This window comes from Micropterus salmoides, unplaced genomic scaffold (genome assembly GCF_014851395.1).
Source record: "Micropterus salmoides isolate LMB-PRFRI ecotype aquatic unplaced genomic scaffold, ASM1485139v1 Ms_hic_scaffold_17, whole genome shotgun sequence".
NCBI classification, from domain to species: domain Eukaryota; kingdom Metazoa; phylum Chordata; class Actinopteri; order Centrarchiformes; family Centrarchidae; genus Micropterus; species Micropterus salmoides.
In genome coordinates, this window is record NW_024040817.1 from 8,693,010 (window position 1) to 8,711,186 (window position 18,177).

General features: G+C 38.9%; 2 protein-coding genes across 2 annotated transcripts; one reads left to right on the forward strand and one right to left on the reverse strand.

Annotated features, from left to right (window-relative positions):
• The first annotated feature begins 1,435 nt into the window (after positions 1–1,435).
• LOC119907023 (tapasin-like) lies at positions 1,436–7,431 on the forward strand. Its single transcript, XM_038724560.1, has 8 exons — positions 1,436–1,627; positions 2,732–2,923; positions 4,043–4,291; positions 4,459–4,818; positions 5,108–5,431; positions 5,976–6,077; positions 6,437–6,465; positions 6,587–7,431. The coding sequence occupies exons 1-8, from the start codon at positions 1,561–1,563 to the stop codon at positions 6,596–6,598; spliced, it is 1,335 nt and encodes a 444-aa protein (XP_038580488.1). The 5' UTR covers positions 1,436–1,560; the 3' UTR covers positions 6,599–7,431.
• A 1,754-nt stretch (positions 7,432–9,185) lies between these two features.
• On the reverse strand, positions 9,186–17,924 carry LOC119907024 (tubulin beta chain-like). Its single transcript, XM_038724561.1, has 5 exons — positions 17,778–17,924; positions 13,456–13,564; positions 12,439–12,549; positions 11,727–11,971; positions 9,186–11,151 (listed from the first exon to the last, which is right to left on the reverse strand). Exons 1-5 carry the CDS (start codon positions 17,832–17,834, stop codon positions 10,339–10,341), a joined length of 1,335 nt encoding a protein of 444 aa, XP_038580489.1. The 5' UTR covers positions 17,835–17,924; the 3' UTR covers positions 9,186–10,338.
• Positions 17,925–18,177: the final 253 nt, after the last annotated feature.

Below are 18,177 nucleotides of genomic sequence, written 5' to 3' on the forward strand. Positions count from 1 at the left end.
ACGACACACAAACACTCTCTCTCTCTGACCTGACAGGCACATGAGCATCAATATTTGACTTCTAACACACACACTTTCTTATTCTGAAGGCACTTGGATTGGGTATCTTTTACGTAACACACACATGTTGAGTATACAAGATGCAATGCAATGTGCCTGAATCATTTTTTGATTTTAGGGGCTATTAAATGTTTTATAAATGTAGAAATAAAACCTTCCATATAAGAACATACTTTAATTTTCTGGACCAGACTTCAACTGTGAGCCACACTGAATCTGCCCACAACGGCACTTGATTATCTTTTGTCTCTGAGCAAAATTCTGCTGCTCCTGTTTCTGGTATAAGACCAACAAACTAAACTGGTAGAAACTGCAGCCATCAGTCCTTATCAAGTCTTGTATGATGTTAGAGCTCCATCAGCTGACAGAAACAGCACTTCGCTCTGTGCTTTTTCTTTTAAATCACGTGATGAGCCTGTTAAGTTTCATTTATGTGTTTGTGTTTGACACAGATCTGGCACGAGTTGCATATTTTGGCAGGCCACGGTTATTATCGCTCCTGGGTGAAGCTTCTAGACCTTCTTGTTGTTCCACATTTCTCTGGTGTCAAAGAAAATACTGTCTGCAGAAAAATAATCAAAAATGAACACCAGTAAAGTAACAGATACAGTGTATTTAATTGGGTTTATCTATAAAAGACTGCACAATATTAAACAAAATAAACCATTTGGTGAATATACTGAATAAAATGAGCTGTGCTTATTGTAAAAACGTGCATGATTGTTTTAACAGTAACACATAAAACATGCTGACCAAGTTTTGCTATGATGATATGAAGCTCATGAACTTGATGAGTTAAATTTTAAGAAGGACAAGAATGGGAGAGTCATAAAAAAAGACATGGATAAAAACAAACCTTATGTGTGTTCTCATAGTTTCTGTTTCTCTTGTCCTCATCTGACCTTTATTCTCACTGGCTGGATTCTACTCCTGGAGGCCTGCAGCCTCACATGTTCACTTGCTTCTCACTAATCTCCCATTTCTGGATTAAAGGAGTCACGATGCACACAAAACAGTGGTGCATGGGCTCTGACCAACTGGTGTATAATAAATCTCACTTGCAGGACTTTCTTTTTTGCTGATTAACACAACGAGGAAGCAAAGAAAGGACACATAAAGGTATTGGAACACGTCCAGACCAAGTTATTGCTTGTCATAGGGCGCCATCTACCTGTTGAACTGAATAACTTCTCAACACAGTTTTAACTATGTCAAGCTGTATTTGTTTTCAGGTCCTGGTTTAAGGATTTGTCTTTTATTTTACAGTCAACTTTATTTTCAAGTATAACTTTACTTATGAGGTCACTAAACCTTGGTAATAAATTTGTGTGTGTATCTGTTATTTTGAAATAATGACCGGAACTTGACTTGACGCACTCGCCTATCTGAAAGTGAAAGTAAAATGAAACTGGAGTTGAAGGGGAAACCCATCGAGCCAAACTGATTTTAGTTCGTGGGATAGCAACGAAGAGCTTCACTGGACTGCAAACAGAAGACATCATGACTGACTTCTCTAACGTTACAATCTACAAACTGTCCCTGGTTGCAGTTTTCTGCTTCATCCAAGGTAACGTTGAGCTAATAGTATATCTGTCGATTGTCTTTTAAATAATTGACGATATTTCTGCTCTGCTGCGTCGTTGCCCTGGTGAAATACACGAAATAGGGGGTACAACGTTTATGCATGTAGTATCTGTAGCGTGTTTCCGGATGTAATAACGTTGACTTCAAACCAACTTCCGTGACAAAATCGCCACAGTTACTGTTAAAATGCATATCATTAACAGCATCAAATTTAGAGAATAAAGACATTTTGTTTATATCTGAGTCGTTAATAATCTAAATATAGCAGAACAGCTGTCCACTATAATTTAACAATGGAGGATCACTGTGCATAACGACATCGACTTTAACTTTAAACGTCAGGCTTTTAACATAGTAATGTGTTATTCTTCTTGAAAAATGTATGCCGAATTTAGCACAAGATCCAGTCACGTAATAAAACGGCTATAGTAAGTTTCTTGTCTTCATATACTTCTGACTTTAACACAGATTACGTTAAATTGTAGGATTTCTAAAGGGAGTTTGGTGTGAAGCATTCAGTGGAGTCATACACTAATACAAATAAGACAACTAAAGTCCATACAGCATAAAATACAGAGAGTAAAAACAAAAGGGAAAATCAGTCCCTTCAGTCAAAATCAGTCAAGTCATTTTTATTAGAAAAATGGAGACTGCATATTTTGTCCGAACAGCAACATGAAAAAGCAGGAGATTAAACTGAAAGCAAGATCCTCTAGGGGTGGAAACAGTCAACCACAATTTATTAGATTCCCCAAACAGATTCACTGTTTTATTTTCACTTTTAACTTTCAGGCTTTGACTCCTGCAAGGCCGGTAGCATGTTACACTTACAAAATATATTTTATTCCTTTGACAGTTCTTCTGCAACATGTCTTCTTTAATGTGACTATAGTAGACTCATTCTCTAACAGGTTTTAAAGGATACCAGACACAGTTAGTAGCTCAATTATGGTGTGTTGGTAAATATTAGGGGAATGTTTGAGTGTTTCCACTGGAGAATACAAATTCCTGTGGACTATAATATCAGAATATAGTGTAATTGTGTTGTTATTCTCATGTTTCACATATTTATATTTATTGTCTAAAGCCTGCAGCAGCAGCTGTCCAGTGTTGGAGTGCTGGTTTGTGCAGGAGAAGGCGGGTCGAGGAGGAGGTTTAACTGCAGCAACAACCCAGGAGAAATCCCTGCTCCACATCAGAACGGATGCACACAGCCACAGTGCAGAGTCCCAACAGACTCCATCCGACATCAACCCTGACAGAGTCTACTTCATTACCGGTTAGTTCAAGATGACTCTGAACAGGATGTGTAACCGCATATTTATCTAGGTGTGTGAGTGTGTATTGTGCTGTCTGCTGTTCATCGTGTGTAGATAGAGTTAGTGTTGCAAATTACATTTCAAGGTTAAGCTTTATTTATGAGATGCAGTTGTTGCCTTCTTCAAGCTACACTCACAACATGTATAAATAGATATTCAAATTAGAATAGAATTAAACAATAAAATAGGCAAAACATTGTATACTGCATAAAAACTGCACTAAAATAAAAAGGAAAACAAAATTATATTTACAAGGGAGATTTACAAATATGTATGTACATTTATGTATTGTGTGTGTATATATATTTATAGCCTACATATGCACATAAACACAGGACATTTCAATATTTGTAATATCAGTGTAATATCATTTTGTAATATACATATTTTTTTCTGAGAAGGGCTATCATTCTGTTTTTTAAAACTCTGTAAACCTACAGAGTAAAGGTCCCTTCAGTCGGACACGAAGCTTCCTCTGTGCAAAGGAAATGGCGAGCATTGAATTATATACTCCACACAAATGCAGCGAGCATGTGTTCTCTAGCCTGAAAATTAGACTGAATAACCATTTTGTTTCACTTAATTATTTGAGGTGCTGAAAGAGACTTGAGCAGCGATTCAGATATCTAGATCCAGGCTTTTTATTCTCTTATCACTTCACAAAACTGCCATATTGCACATATTCTATTTATACTGTTCTCTTAAAATAATGGATGCTGTGTCAATTTTATATTTTTATATTTATATATTTTAAGTTTATTGTTATGCACCAACTCACCAAAGCAAGTTCCTTGTAGGTGTAAACCTACTTTCTTTGTTTAATATTGCATCAATAATATTCCAGACATAAACTTCAGTTTGTCAGCTACGGGTTCCATAATTGATTAGGTATTTATTAGAAACGAATGTATTAAAAGAGGGAAAAAAGTATCGTGATTTAAATTTCCTTTTGAAGCAGGCGTAATATTTATCTCTACCTTGTCTCCCTTTTTAGATCAAGCTACCTTTCTCAAAGTGAGCATCTGTGATATGTTTATATAAAAACAGTGTGTGCATGTGACCGACTCCTCTTTCCTCAGACCCAGCTGGCACTCTCTGCCACCGCTCTCTGAACCCTCCCAAAGGCTCTGTCAAGAAGCCCCAGTGTGAGGTCAACCCCTTCCTGCCGCAGCCCTCCACTCTGAAATGGGTTGCTCCGCTCACAGACTCCGCCTTCAGCCCCAAATACCTGCAAGCTGATTGGTTTTCAACTGCCCTTCGTGGGCTCAACGAACAGATGACCATTTCCAATATCATGCGTGCTCCCACAGCGTCCAAAGAGCAGGACGGTAATGATGATTGTCACTGAGGGTGACCAACCACATGGCTGCATACATTTAGAGATTTAGTTTTATCCATGAATCTATAGTTAAGATGGACAGAAATTGAAAATGTTTCTGTTATCTCAGTCAGATGTGGTAGTTTGACTCTCTCCTCTTCTCCACTGTTTCCTCAGTGATTCTGAGTGTAACCAGTAAAACGGTCTCAGTGCAGTCCAGACTCGGGGAACCCGTGCTGCTGGACTGCGGCTTCTGGGCCGACCCCTCCTCGCCTCTATCCGGGTCGGGTTTTGCAGTAGAGTGGCGCTACCAGTTCAGAGGCGACGGACGACTGGTTCTGGCTTACGACGGCAAGACGGACCGCTTGGCTGATACACAAGAGGAAGGGGCCGCGCTGGACTTTGAGGCTTTGCACAAGAATGGAAATGCATCCCTGATCCTGCAGGAGGCGAAAGTGCGTCACTCTGGGATGTATATTTGCTCAGTGTATCTTCCGTACCTTGTATCTCAGGTGGCGGTGGAGCTTGAGATTGTAGGTGAGGAAAAAATATTGTACCTTTAGATGTGTAATAAAAGACAAACCTGTAATTTACTAAACCCTATATGCTTAAAGGTACATTGTTCTTTATGTGAAGCATTACTTAAGTCTGGAGAAGATGTATATAGCGCATATTGTTTAGGATCTGCTGTCACACAACACTGAAACACAACACACTGCAAACAAATTATTCTGTTACAAAAATTAAGAGCACATTATTCTTATTATTGTTATTTTGAACTTTCTTCTTCTTTTTTGCTCCTCTACTCTTTTCCTCTTCTCCCCAGAACCTCCATCCCTCTCCATCTACCCCTCCCCTCTACCCCTCGCTGTTCCCGGCCAGACTTTGACCGTCCAGTGTGAGGCGTCCGGCTTTGCCCCCCTTTCCCTGGAACTGAGCTGGGAGTTTAAAGGCGCCGATGGGAAGTCCAGGCCTCTGGGCTCAAGCAGCGTAACGGGCCACAGGCAGGCCTGGGATGGAACCTATAGCCAGAGCTCCCGGCTGGAGATTGACACGACTAACCTGGACCTGGGCAGAGGAGGGGAGGTCACCTGTGTGGCTGTCCATCTTGGAGGCACACGACGGGCCAGCGTGACCCTCAATGTCATTGGTAATATGGAAGAATGTTGTTTATTTAAGACATTTATCAAGCAAGAACTTTTTTAGTCCATAATAGAGGACTTTTTGCGCTCTTGCCAAATTAATGAGAGAAATGGGAACACACTATAAAACTGATAGTGTGATATGAGACCTTATTGTATTATTATTATGTATTGTTTTTAAATTATTTGTGGGATTTGCTGATTATGATAACATGTAGCCTGCAGACTGTATTTTACTAGTTTTAAAGGCTGCATTACAGTTAAGTGATGTTGTTTCTACCTGTCTATATCCAACTAATAGGTCATATCACTCACCCCTGGATCTGATTACATATGATACATAAAATACGTGTGAGAAAGCACCAGCAGTCAAACAAATATCAATCCATCATCATGATTTTGACATATGCTGTAGTAGAGTGACTGGTTTTCATTGAGCTATATTATGGTCATTTTTATGCTATGGGGCAGTAAAAACATACTCATGTCAATGTCAAAGCTCATCCAGGTTAAATAAATAATCTTCTTGAATTATGTCTTTTGTCTTTTCAGGGTTCAGTGCTCCCTCCATTGAAGACTCAATGGCGATGGTTGGTGTAGCGCTAGTGCTCTACGGTCTTATCAAGTTCGCCTCTTGGACCTTCACCAGCTCAGGTAGCAAATAATCCAGAAACAATAACCAGAAAAACACCTTGCACACCATTTATTCACCCATTTAATCATTTCAAGCTGCAAGAAGGTTTGATACTATCTCACCATTTGGATATAATATGATGAAACATGCATACATTTAAATAAAGTTTAAAAATTTGTATGGGATGGGGATATTTCAATAAAAAATTTATTTATTTAGCACCTATTCAGAACAGCAGTTATCTCATTTCACTTTTCATAGAGCAGGTCTAATCCATACTCTTTGTATTCCCACTCAAAACTATTTAAAGAAGATACAGTAAGATACTTACATTCAATTTCTGAATCTGACTTATTGTCTTTTATTTCACTGTACGTAGGCTCCAACGAGGCTGATAAACAGGACAAGGTAATGTTACTTTTTCAAATACTAATACATTATAAGTACAGTATATTTCTGAATATCTTTACGTTTACATTGGGTGTTTTGTCTCCTGTTAATAACAACTTTCCTCCTCTTCCACTTGTAGAAAGACAAATAAAGAAGAGCAAAGTCAACCGCTCTGGAAGTGTTATACTGAACCACCAAACCTGGGATGTCTTGGATCAGGTTTCAGGAGTGACTGTCCACCTGTTCAAGGAGACAGTTAATGTCTTTTTTTATTACTAGCATAGTGGTAAATCTGTTTAAACTTTTACCCTTGGAGTAATTTTTTTCACAGATTCAGAGAGAAGCTTGCTTGTGTCAGTTGTGTTGTCACTACCTTGCACAAATATTGGGGAATGCATTTAATGTTGTGCTATAGTGAGAAGTTTCTGCTCACTCTTAATGTGTGTGATATTTCTTTAATCTTCCCCTTTAAAGCGATACAACTGTATTATCATATTGGCCTCCCACTGTTTACATACTGTATCTTGTCAAAGACACTGGAAAAGGGCCTGAAACTTTTGTTGAAATGATAATGTGTTGAAATATCTGCTTTAATTTGGACACGTTAATGCTTCCATATGATGCCCCGCTGTTTAAAACATTTATCTTTGAGGGATCGGAGGTGAGACCGTATGTGTGTGTTTAAGAGAAAGAACTAAAACATATTTTGTAAATTAACCAGGAGAGTAACATTAATATCAGACCAAACAGTCTCTCAAACTTAAACATATTTTTGTAAATACCTAGAATATAATGTATGTATATTGTGCCTTTTTTATTATATGTGTGTTTTTGCATTGGTGCAACTACTTTTATCACCTGTTGATAGAAATTATGCAAAATTAAACTTACATAAAAATATGAAGGAAATGGTACAAACACAGAAATTTAATAATCAAAATGGAAGTCTGCATTTTAAGTGAAATAAACACAAGTCTCCAAACATGCTGGTGTGCCGCATTGTTTAAAAATAACCTGAAACTGCTCAAATGTTCTTGTATGATAGGATAATAGGGAAAAGGTGTCAGAGTTAAACAGAGTTTAATAGCTGTGATGTTTTTCATTTGATGCTGTTGAGTCAGCAGAGATGACTAGTTTCTAAATAAAACCTTTCATAATGACCAGACTGCAAAAGTCTGAGTGTAATAAAATACAAGACACATGTAAATATACTGGGATTGTCAAACCAAGTAAAAGGTAAGCTAGCATTATGACAAACACAAATGTGACTTCTGTCCTTTTCAGAATAAAACTCAAATGTTGCACACTTCTGTTTTGGAGTAGAATTAATACCCGTCTGAAAATATGTTAGGTCCTGAATAGACAGATATAAACAAAATCATTAAATGTAATTTGGTAGTACAGCAATTTTGATTTTAGATTTCTACAGAATCCCTGAATGTTAGGGTGGGGTCGTGTTCAAGACTCTCAGCAGTGCAGCTTGCAGAGCCAGGCGCGTTCACTTTCACCAGGCGTCTTTAGGGCGCCGCTGTCCGAGGTTCTGACCTGTAGGCTACTTTTTGGTTTTTTTGGTAATTGCTATTACCTGACTGATGGCATGGTAAACAGCTGAAAGTATTCAAATGTAGCGTACACTTCAATCCTTTAATCAGTTTATCCAAAACATCAAATGTTTTGAACCTTAAATATGAGGATTTGTTGTTTTTCTGTTTTACATCATTATAAATTGAATATTTTTGGGTTTTGTCCTGTTGTTCAGGCAAACAAACATGTTTCTTTAGTCTCTGATGGACATTGTTCACAATTTCCTCTCAATTTATAGACTAAACAATATATAAATTGTAAAAATAACAGACATATTCCTCGATAATGTAAAGAATCCTTAGTTTCAGCCCTACAGTGAACTATTCACATGACCATGTTTGAGATGTGAAAAATGTTTTTGGAGGTCTGCATTCACACTGCAACTGCAAGCTTTTTCCTACAAATGCCTTTTTATTTCTTGTAAATGTTTCACAGTCACTTGGATCCAAATTATCCCACAGGAATTAAAAAAAAATACTAGCAAACAACAAAGCACACACAGACATAAACACAGCTTTGAGGATTAAATACTAATCAGTTTGATTTGAATACTACAGCGGCTCAGAGTGTGAACATTGTGCACTTCTTCACATCAATCACAACTGCAAAGTGGTGTCTTCCCCTTTTCTTTCAAAAGTAAAAGCACTCAGTTATTTTTGAAAATGGTTCAATCCTTAATAATTATCCTTAATAATTAAAATGGTAAATTGATTTGGTGTGATGTCAAATATACACGAGCATCAGAAGCTGAGCTGTGAAACTGAACATTTCTGGGCACCAAGAGGCAGAAGAACGCTGGATGTTGAAGTAATCCTAATACATTTATAGTCATTGGTGTTTGGAGTAAGTCTTTTTTAGTCTTAAATATCAGGTACTCAGCGTTCCTTGACCTGACCTTCTGGGCGTCTGCAGTGTGTGATCCTCCTCATGACGTTGGCTGACGTCTGAGAAAAATCCTGCCACTGCTGCTGTTGAATTAAAACTGTTGAATTAAAACTGTGAACATGTATCTGACTAAAATCTGGTCAGGAATTCAATTAATCAGAGCTTTGTCCTGATTAACAATTTTGCAATTACTGATATAAAATATGTTCAATTGTATGCAGGTTGTGCAACAACACAAAATTAAGAAACTTGTTAAATCTCACTTTTAAACACATTTAGTTTTGTGCTTTCTGAATAAAATAAGTTACAATTAAAGTGAGAAAACAATGACCTGATGAGGATCTCTCACACAGTCTTACAAAGGATGTGACAAAATCATTAAAACACCTGCTGATCAATTTACTTGGAGTATGTGCCTCACTGAGAGAAAAAAATACTGACAGTGTCGTCCCACCGACTTTCCAAATTCACATTTATCTCTGAGAGCGGATCTTGAAAGCTGACAAAAGATGGCAAAAGCAATGAGTGCAAATAAAAATATATAACACTGATTAAAAGAAATTAACACTGATAATGGTTTGATTTCATATTTAAGTTTCAAGGTTACAGGTCTGGTTTCCCCAAAACAATCTAAGTCGCAGTTTTCTAACATGTGACATTCTTTGACTTCACCCTTGTTTAAATGCTTTAACCCTTGAATAACATCCAAAGTTATTTGGATGTTATTCCAGGTTGTCTTGCTAACTCTGCACTGTATCATCATATGATCAGGAAGAAGCACATCATTTTTTCAATGAATGTAAAATACTGTTTCTCATGAAGGTAATGTCACATCAATATGGAAACATTTAGAAGCTAGGTTGTGAGTATAAATGCAATATTACATTTTAAATCAGGGATTTAAACATTTAGTACATTTGTTCAATGTGGAATTAACTTTAAAGTCTGAAGCCACCACAATTACTTTGAATATTCCAGAGTAACTGATTTTACTTTGCAGGAAATAGTAAATAGTCTTATTACGTCGTAACGTCTTGTTACGTGATGAAAGTGAAGTTTAAATGCTTCTGATTTGTGCATTTGCTACAAGACAAGTGTAATGAAATGATTTTAGGAAGCTACTCTTAGTTAAACCGGCCTACGTGGTGTCAAAATAAACTGTAAAACATGGCACATTAATTTGGTCACGTGATTTTGTTTCCTGTTTCTCGTCCCCTTCTCTGCTTACATTCAACTTTTATTCTTCTTGCCATGGATTCTATCCCTCCATTAACCAATTCAGACCCTCATGCTTCTCTAACCAGCCTTCCTCATCCGTTCTGTTACATTCCTTCATTTCATCATCACTTATTTTTACTTTTTTTGAGACTTTTTTGTTGTTGATTTTTCACTTCTTCTCTTTTTTCAGCTCATGTTATGTTTTTAGGCATCCTCTTCCACTTCTTCCTCAAACTCCCCCTCTTCCTCGGCCGTGGCGTCCTGGTACTGCTGGTACTCGGACACCAGGTCGTTCATGTTGCTCTCTGCCTCCGTGAACTCCATCTCGTCCATGCCCTCGCCGGTGTACCAGTGGAGGAAGGCCTTGCGGCGGAACATGGCGGTGAACTGCTCAGAGATGCGTTTGAACAGCTCCTGGATGGCTGTGCTGTTGCCGATGAAGGTGACAGCCATCTTGAGGCCACGTGGCGGGATGTCACACACGGCTGTCTTGACGTTGTTGGGGATCCACTCCACAAAGTAGCTGCTGTTCTTGTTCTGGACATTCAGCATCTGCTCATCCACCTCCTTCATGGACATGCGGCCACGGAACACGGCAGCCACCGTCAGGTAGCGTCCGTGGCGAGGGTCGCAAGCCGCCATCATGTTTTTGGCATCAAACACCTGCTGGGTGAGCTCGGGCACGGTCAGGGCGCGGTACTGCTGACTCCCCCTGCTGGTCAGAGGAGCAAAGCCGGGCATGAAGAAGTGCAGACGAGGGAAGGGAACCATGTTGACAGCTAGTTTCCTCAGATCAGCGTTGAGCTGGCCGGGGAAACGCAGGCAGGTGGTCACGCCGCTCATGGTGGCTGAAACCAGGTGGTTGAGGTCGCCGTAGGTGGGTGTTGTGAGTTTGAGAGTGCGGAAGCAAATGTCATAAAGGGCTTCATTGTCAATGCAGTAGGTCTCATCTGTGTTTTCTACCAGCTGGTGGACTGACAGCGTGGCGTTGTATGGCTCAACCACCGTGTCTGATACCTGAAGAGACAAATGATGCCAATAGATTACTTAAACTACAACTGACAACTATTTTACTTATTCATAAATTAAGTGAAACTGCATGCGTCTCTGGAAACGACCAGTAGAATCAGGGTCACCACTGTGGAGTTTCTGGGATTAAAAAGGCCGGTATCCTGTCTTTTGGCCGGAGCTCTGTGCGAGTGTTTATTCACACACATATCAACAATAAACTTCTTAGGCGGCCAAGAATACACTGTGAACAGTGTGATAATAACTACATAATACATGTTTATCTCCCTTTACCAAACAAGATGGATTTAGCCCGCTGCAGAATGAAGTTTTATGACTTTCTGAATTGTGCTGCAAGCTCTTCCCACACTGGCACGATGCTACACTGTATTCCCACTTCATTACTACTAGATCTTTTTCACAGATGTTTGCTTTTGTTGGACAAATAAACAATATGTAGGTCAACAAAACTTACTTAGTGTCAAATTAGCATATATTTTAATATTAAATCAATTTTGATAGTGGGAAATAAATGTAGGATAATGTCTAATAAGCACAAAAAAATTCAATATTTGATGTGTTACCTTAGGAGAGGGCACCACACTGAAGGTATTCATGATGCGGTCAGGGTACTCCTCCCTGATCTTGCTGATGAGCAGGGTGCCCATGCCGGAGCCGGTGCCTCCTCCCAGAGAGTGCGTGAGCTGGAAACCCTGCAGACACTCACAGCTTTCAGCCTCTTTTCTCACCACATCCAGCACCGAATCCACCAGCTCGGCCCCCTCCGTGTAGTGACCTTTGGCCCAGTTGTTTCCTGCTCCGCTTTGTCCTGGGGAATAAAAAAAAAAGAGAAGCTAGCGTCACTTCTTTCCTGCCAGCCACCCAGCAACCATCTTAAAACTTTAAAACTTGAATCAGAGTTTTAAAAAAAACATTTTGATTATAATTTGAGATAAAAATAAAGAAAACTAAACGAAACTGTTTTAAAGCATCCTACAACTAGGTCAAAGTCAATGAGTACACTGAGGACCCATATGGTTTCATACAGGGATTTTGTGGCAGGAGTGAGTTTGTCAGCTGAGCTATACATGTATTTGTCAAATGAACAGGATGTGACTAAAAAAGGGACAAAGGCCTTCAATTACAGTCCAAATCCCCGTGGCATCAGGCTTCTAAGTGCAAGATGTTAAACTTAATAAGCTGTTTTTTTAGTATCCCACCCTGACCTCTGACCTCCTGTGGAAACAAAGGCCACACTAAAGATTCAAACTCTTCTCCAGTAGGTTGAGTTCTTACCAAAGACAAAGTTGTCAGGTCTGAAGATTTGTCCAAAGGGTCCAGAGCGGACCGAGTCCATGGTTCCTGGTTCCAGGTCAACTAGGATGGCTCTGGGCACATACTTCCCACCTGCACACACACACACACACACACACAGAAAAAAGAACATGTCAGCTCTACGCTAAACCACGAAGAAGGTTTTACAACAAAAACCAAACTAAGTTTAAACTGACAGACAAATTTAGAGAAAGGGTGTTATTTTACATACATGTGTAATACTGAAAACTGTTAGAAGCTGGGATGTAGTATCGCTCTGCTCTGACGCCATAATGTAGGCTGCATTGTCCACATCACGTTCATCAACCAATATTCGACTGGAGTTTCTGACATATTTTTTTACTTATCAGATTATTTACAGGCAGAAATGCTGTGAACGTCTCATTCAGTTGCTGCTGGAAATTATGAGTGTTGAATGTTGAAAAGAAATGAACCACATGTGCTTCAGTACATTAGAGTGAAATGCTCACTGTACAGAATCAGAGCAGGTGTACTTAATTTGGCCACTAGGTGGCGAGAAACACTTTAAAACCGCAGGAAGTAGCCGCCCAATTAAAGCTTTGTGGTGTAAAAATAAGGTAAGATGACTGTATTGTTGCCAAATTGATGCAGACACATTGCATTTTTTCAGATAATTTAATACGCTACTTGTGAACTTTTATTTAACTAATAGTCAGGTTTTATGTAGTTGTTCCACTTCTGAGTAAATCTGACAACGTTTAGGCTGCTCATACTTTAGACTGTTGGGTTAAATTAGCTGAAAAAAAACCCAGTGTCATGTACATGTAAACTGTTTTAGTGTCACAGTGCAGTGATATATGTAGAGCAGTATATTTAACGATATAGATTGTCAACAAATGTTTTTCTGTTCTATGTTAGTGGCTCTTTATTATTATGGCAGCATAGCCCTGATAATGAATGATTTCTCAGCCTCATTTCATCAAAGACAGACCTCAGTGTGAATCAGGATGTACTTACCAGTGGCTGCGTTGTAATACACACTGATCCTGTCCAGCTGCAGGTCACTGTCTCCATGGTAGGTTCCTGTTGGGTCGATGCCGTGCTCATCGCTGATCACCTCCCAGAACTAAACACACAAACGTGCAGGCCAACAAATCATCAGTAAAAGAAGCCAGGTACTGAAATGAAAGTAGTTATTGCTATGAACATGTTTGCACACAAATAAATCTCAATCTATTAGTGACACTCAACAACTGTTAGATAGATTAGATAAATTTAATTTGACTAAAATTGACAGATATTTTTACATCGTAATTTAAGCTTAAAATCTGAAACATTTATTTGCAGCTTTAGTAAGACATTTATTCAGTCAAAGTTCTTGAAATATTCCTTAAAAAGAGGTGTCTTTGTTTATTGATTAAGGCCATAACTGCAAGCTAATTTACTAAAAGGAAAGAAGAGAGTGGTGTACAATGACTCTTCTGTCTTCTTCTCAGGGACACGCTGGTTAACTTTCACGGTCACAAGATAACCTTAAAAAAGCAACATGTTCCTTGAATCTGGTTAAAGAAGGTTTTCTGCAGTAAACAGTCACTTTGCAGTGAACTACAATCTTTCATTCAGCATTATCATGCTGGGTACAAATGTTCTCTTTGTATCATGTGTGTCGTGTAAATGTACAAGCTTGCAGCGGCCTGTCTCAAATCCAGCTTTTTCTTTCTGACCCAAAGGCTGTTTGAAACCAGAAGGGACTGTAGCTTTGATCCACAGCTTATATGAGAGCAACAAATCTCCTGCTAGATTTACAAATTAACCATATAGATTTAGAAAAAGTGTAACTTTTTCTAAATGTATTTATATTAGTACAAAATACATTAATCTCAGAAAGATAAGGGATGCTTTGTTCCACATTTAGCTACCAGCTAATTTCCTTCTGGTGTCTTTGGGCAGGTAAAAGGAAACAATAAATGTCACACAGCCCTGATCATATTAAAGTCGCCCTTGTGCTCTTTGGGAAATGACTAGCAAAAAAAAAAAAAAAAGGTTTGAGTACAGGACGTGACAACAAAAGGAGGAAGTACTGGGGGCAGAATGGGGAAAATAAACAGGAATAATAGTGTCACAAAGGAAGAAAGACTTCCTAAAGCTCCAAGAAACAACCATTATGGATTAATAGCAGTTAACTTCTCAATTCACAGATTTATAATTTGGTATAAAAATATTGGAAAACACAGACAAATACCCATTACAAACTTTCAAAGCCCAGGTGACAGTTAGTCCAACTAGCAATCCAAAACCCAAATATATTCCACAAATGTTTTGGCATTCCTGCTTAATTACTCAAATTATAATACCAATGCTGATTTATTTTCTGTCAAACGACTAATCGATTAATGGACTACTTGTTTCATCTCTACAGCGTGCACAAAGCAAAACATTTTAACTTTGTTTTTGAAAACTATGCAGCATAAAAAGCTAAAAAACATTAATGTGAAATGACTGAAAGTAAGTTCTGTTTTGCACTAAAAATCTCAGATAGTTAAACTCTCAAATCATGTAACATGCTGTCAGTTAAGTTCAAACATGTCATATTATCTAACCCGCCCAGTCCTGAGGGGTTTTATAGCAAAGGAACAAAAATGGAAAGAGAACCAGCTTTCTCTGGATGCCCTCACTGCTGCTTCAGAGACATTAAATTAACTTTCTGCTGGTCTCATGTGTTCAGAAAAGTCCCCCAGAAAATCATTTTTAGCAAACAGAGATAATCTGTTTTTTTTAATTAAAGGGTCACAAGGTGTTCTTATCTTCAATGTGACTTTATGAGTTTAGCTGTTTGGTTTTTCCAGTTGATTTAGAGAAGAACACACATAAATACAAACGTTGGTCACATCGCTGCCTCTATAACTCGTAAGCACTTGTTTTATTCACAGTGGGAGGGTCAGTAGGAGCGGGGCTTTCTCAGAGGATTCAGACGGCCTCGTTTCTACAGGCTGAGACATTAACGCCAAACTCGGTTAAGATGCGAGCACAGACTGTCACACCAGCTCAGTCAACTGACCCTAATCTAAGCCACGGACTGCGTGAGTGTGTGTGTTTAAGAGAAAGAGGGGGAGATTTTTAATCTTCGTTACTGTCACATCATCACCATAATTGGCTGTCCTTGAATTCACCCCCATGTGATCTCCATGGTAACAAGTTGATAAATTCAGTCAAGCAGTTTTGAAGAAACATCTTAATTTACAGTATTTCATAAAACTGGGCTAAAAGCTACAAGAATACTGAACAATGACTTCATGTACAAAATTAATCACTTGCATTTACACAATTGGGCTAAATATATATATATATATATATATATATATATATATATATATATATATATCAAAACTAATAATGAACAATAAATGGGTGAGAGTCACCACACCGTGAAGTGAGCGAGTCCTGAAACCTGTCTGTGGAGATCTAACCTTTGACTGGACCTGAAGTTATGCAGCAACATGCTGCAGATTAAGGTTGGAACTAGATCGGGTGAGTGAGTGAATTCAGGCAGAGTTAATCCATCGTGAAATGAGGATGACCTCAGTCTTACTAAGTCCTCTGTAAATACACTTGTCTTCACCGATCAGGGGCCATTGAACCGTGGAGTCAGAAACCCCCATATGTTGCTGCCACGCCTCTTGTTGTCCCACCACCACCAAAATGTCAAACGATAGTGAAAATCACCCATCAAAAATTCCATGCGCCTAAAGATAAGTCTTCAAATAGCCTGTTTTGCCTAACTAACAGTTCTCTGCCTATGTTTCAACTATATTGATTATCAAATATGACCACAAAAATCATCAAATATATATCATATATCAAACACACCTGAAAAGCTGAAAGAAGCAAAGGTTTGGCATTTTTGCAAAAACTTAACTGAAACTGAAATCAGAATAGTTTCTTTTGACAGACCAATCGATGAATCGTTGCAGCTCTATCTGACTGACCGTGGCTTTCTGGGAACTGAAGTGTAGAGACACCACAGGATATTTAAAGCAAAAATGCTGATAAAATAGAAAAACACTTATGTGGGAGATAATCCCTTTATGTTTATGTGTAAACACGCTTTCTGGGTCACTGGTTCTTCGGGGCCCCGCGGCGTATGCATGTGATACACTGACTGGAAGAGCAGCTATTTAAATGACCTCATCTGTGCGTTCAGAGCAGACACTGAGCCCCTTGTTATCTTCCCCCTCCTTCACCCTCCTCCCGCTGCGTTCCTCCCCTCTGCCTCAGCAAATTTCTCCTTTCTTTTCACCCTCTTCTCTTGTTTTTTCCTCCTCTCTCTTTTCTCAGCGACAAAAGAGTCCAACTCACCAGGCGGCCAAGACAGCAGCTGGCCCCGTCTGCTCAAGTCTGGCCTGCTTCATTAATCACGGATCAATGACTTCAGTCACTGTTTTGTCAACAGTTCCAAGTGTGTGAATTGTTACTGCAAGAATTGTTTATGCAGAATGTGTGTTGGGCTTCTAGTGTATTTTCTGGGTCGACCTTACTGTACTTTGTGCTGCTTTCATGACTCATCCCGTCACTGAGATACTTCAACAGTGATTTATTGTTTCTGTCTGGTATTTTGTATCCACCCTTACAATAGGAGTCAAAATATTATCTACCTAAGCTGAATTATCAGTGTGTAAATATCTTATATGTTTCTTGTGGTTATTGTTGTGGTCTGTCACCTTTTTTATGCTGCTGTCTTTGCCAGGTCGCCCTTGTATAAGAGGTCATTGATCTTATCGGGTTTTACCTGGTTAAATATGGGTTAAATAAATAAATGTGACTGTGTTTAATGTTATTTCTTAGTTTTACTTCTAGATGTGTGCAGTAGCCTTGTAAAATGTATTAGTGTACAACATTTATATATTTTCTTTGGACAAACCTGCACTGAACACAGAATTTATTTGGTGCTAATGAGAGAAAAATAAACAATTTAAATTGCGTATTTAAAGAGAATAGAGGCTGTGAGGCTCTCTTGTGGTGAACAACAGTACACCATGGATCATTTACTTTGTCTGAAACTCAAAACATTTGACATTTTAGACAAGTAATGAAATTTAAAATCTCACTAATGAAAGATGAACAGATTAATTGGTTATCTGATTATTTTAAAGAGAAGGCTACAAACAATAGAGCTGCAGGATTTCTGGTCCTGTTATATATTTATATGCAAGAATCATGTTGATTTTATATTTACAATTTAAAAAACTGTCAAAACATACAACAAAAGAAAAGTTTAATAACAAGCAAACTGCAAATTAACAACTGAAAGGAGTTAATTTGTTCTCACTACTTCTTCTTACCTTTGCACCAATCTGGTTCCCGCACTGGCCGGCCTGGATGTGCACGATTTCCCTCATGATGGACGGTAGTTAGTGGTGAAAGTAAAGTGTAGCAGAGATGAAGAGATGCTGTTGACCCACTGACTGAACACAGACAGACAGACAGGCTGAAGGCTGCGCTCGGTCTTACAGGCGGGGCTAAAGTTTTGGGACGCGGCCATGACACCGTTCACGCTAATGATTGGCTAATGACGCTGTAGTCATGCAGCTGATTGGCTGATGGGATTTCTAAAGGGGTTTCCCTGCCTCAAAGGCAAGGACCGGAAGAGGAAAGGGAGTGCCGGGTTTTGTCATCACTGCCCCGTTGGAGCTCCACATGAGACAATACAGAATATGAGATGATAGAAATGAACAGAAGAGG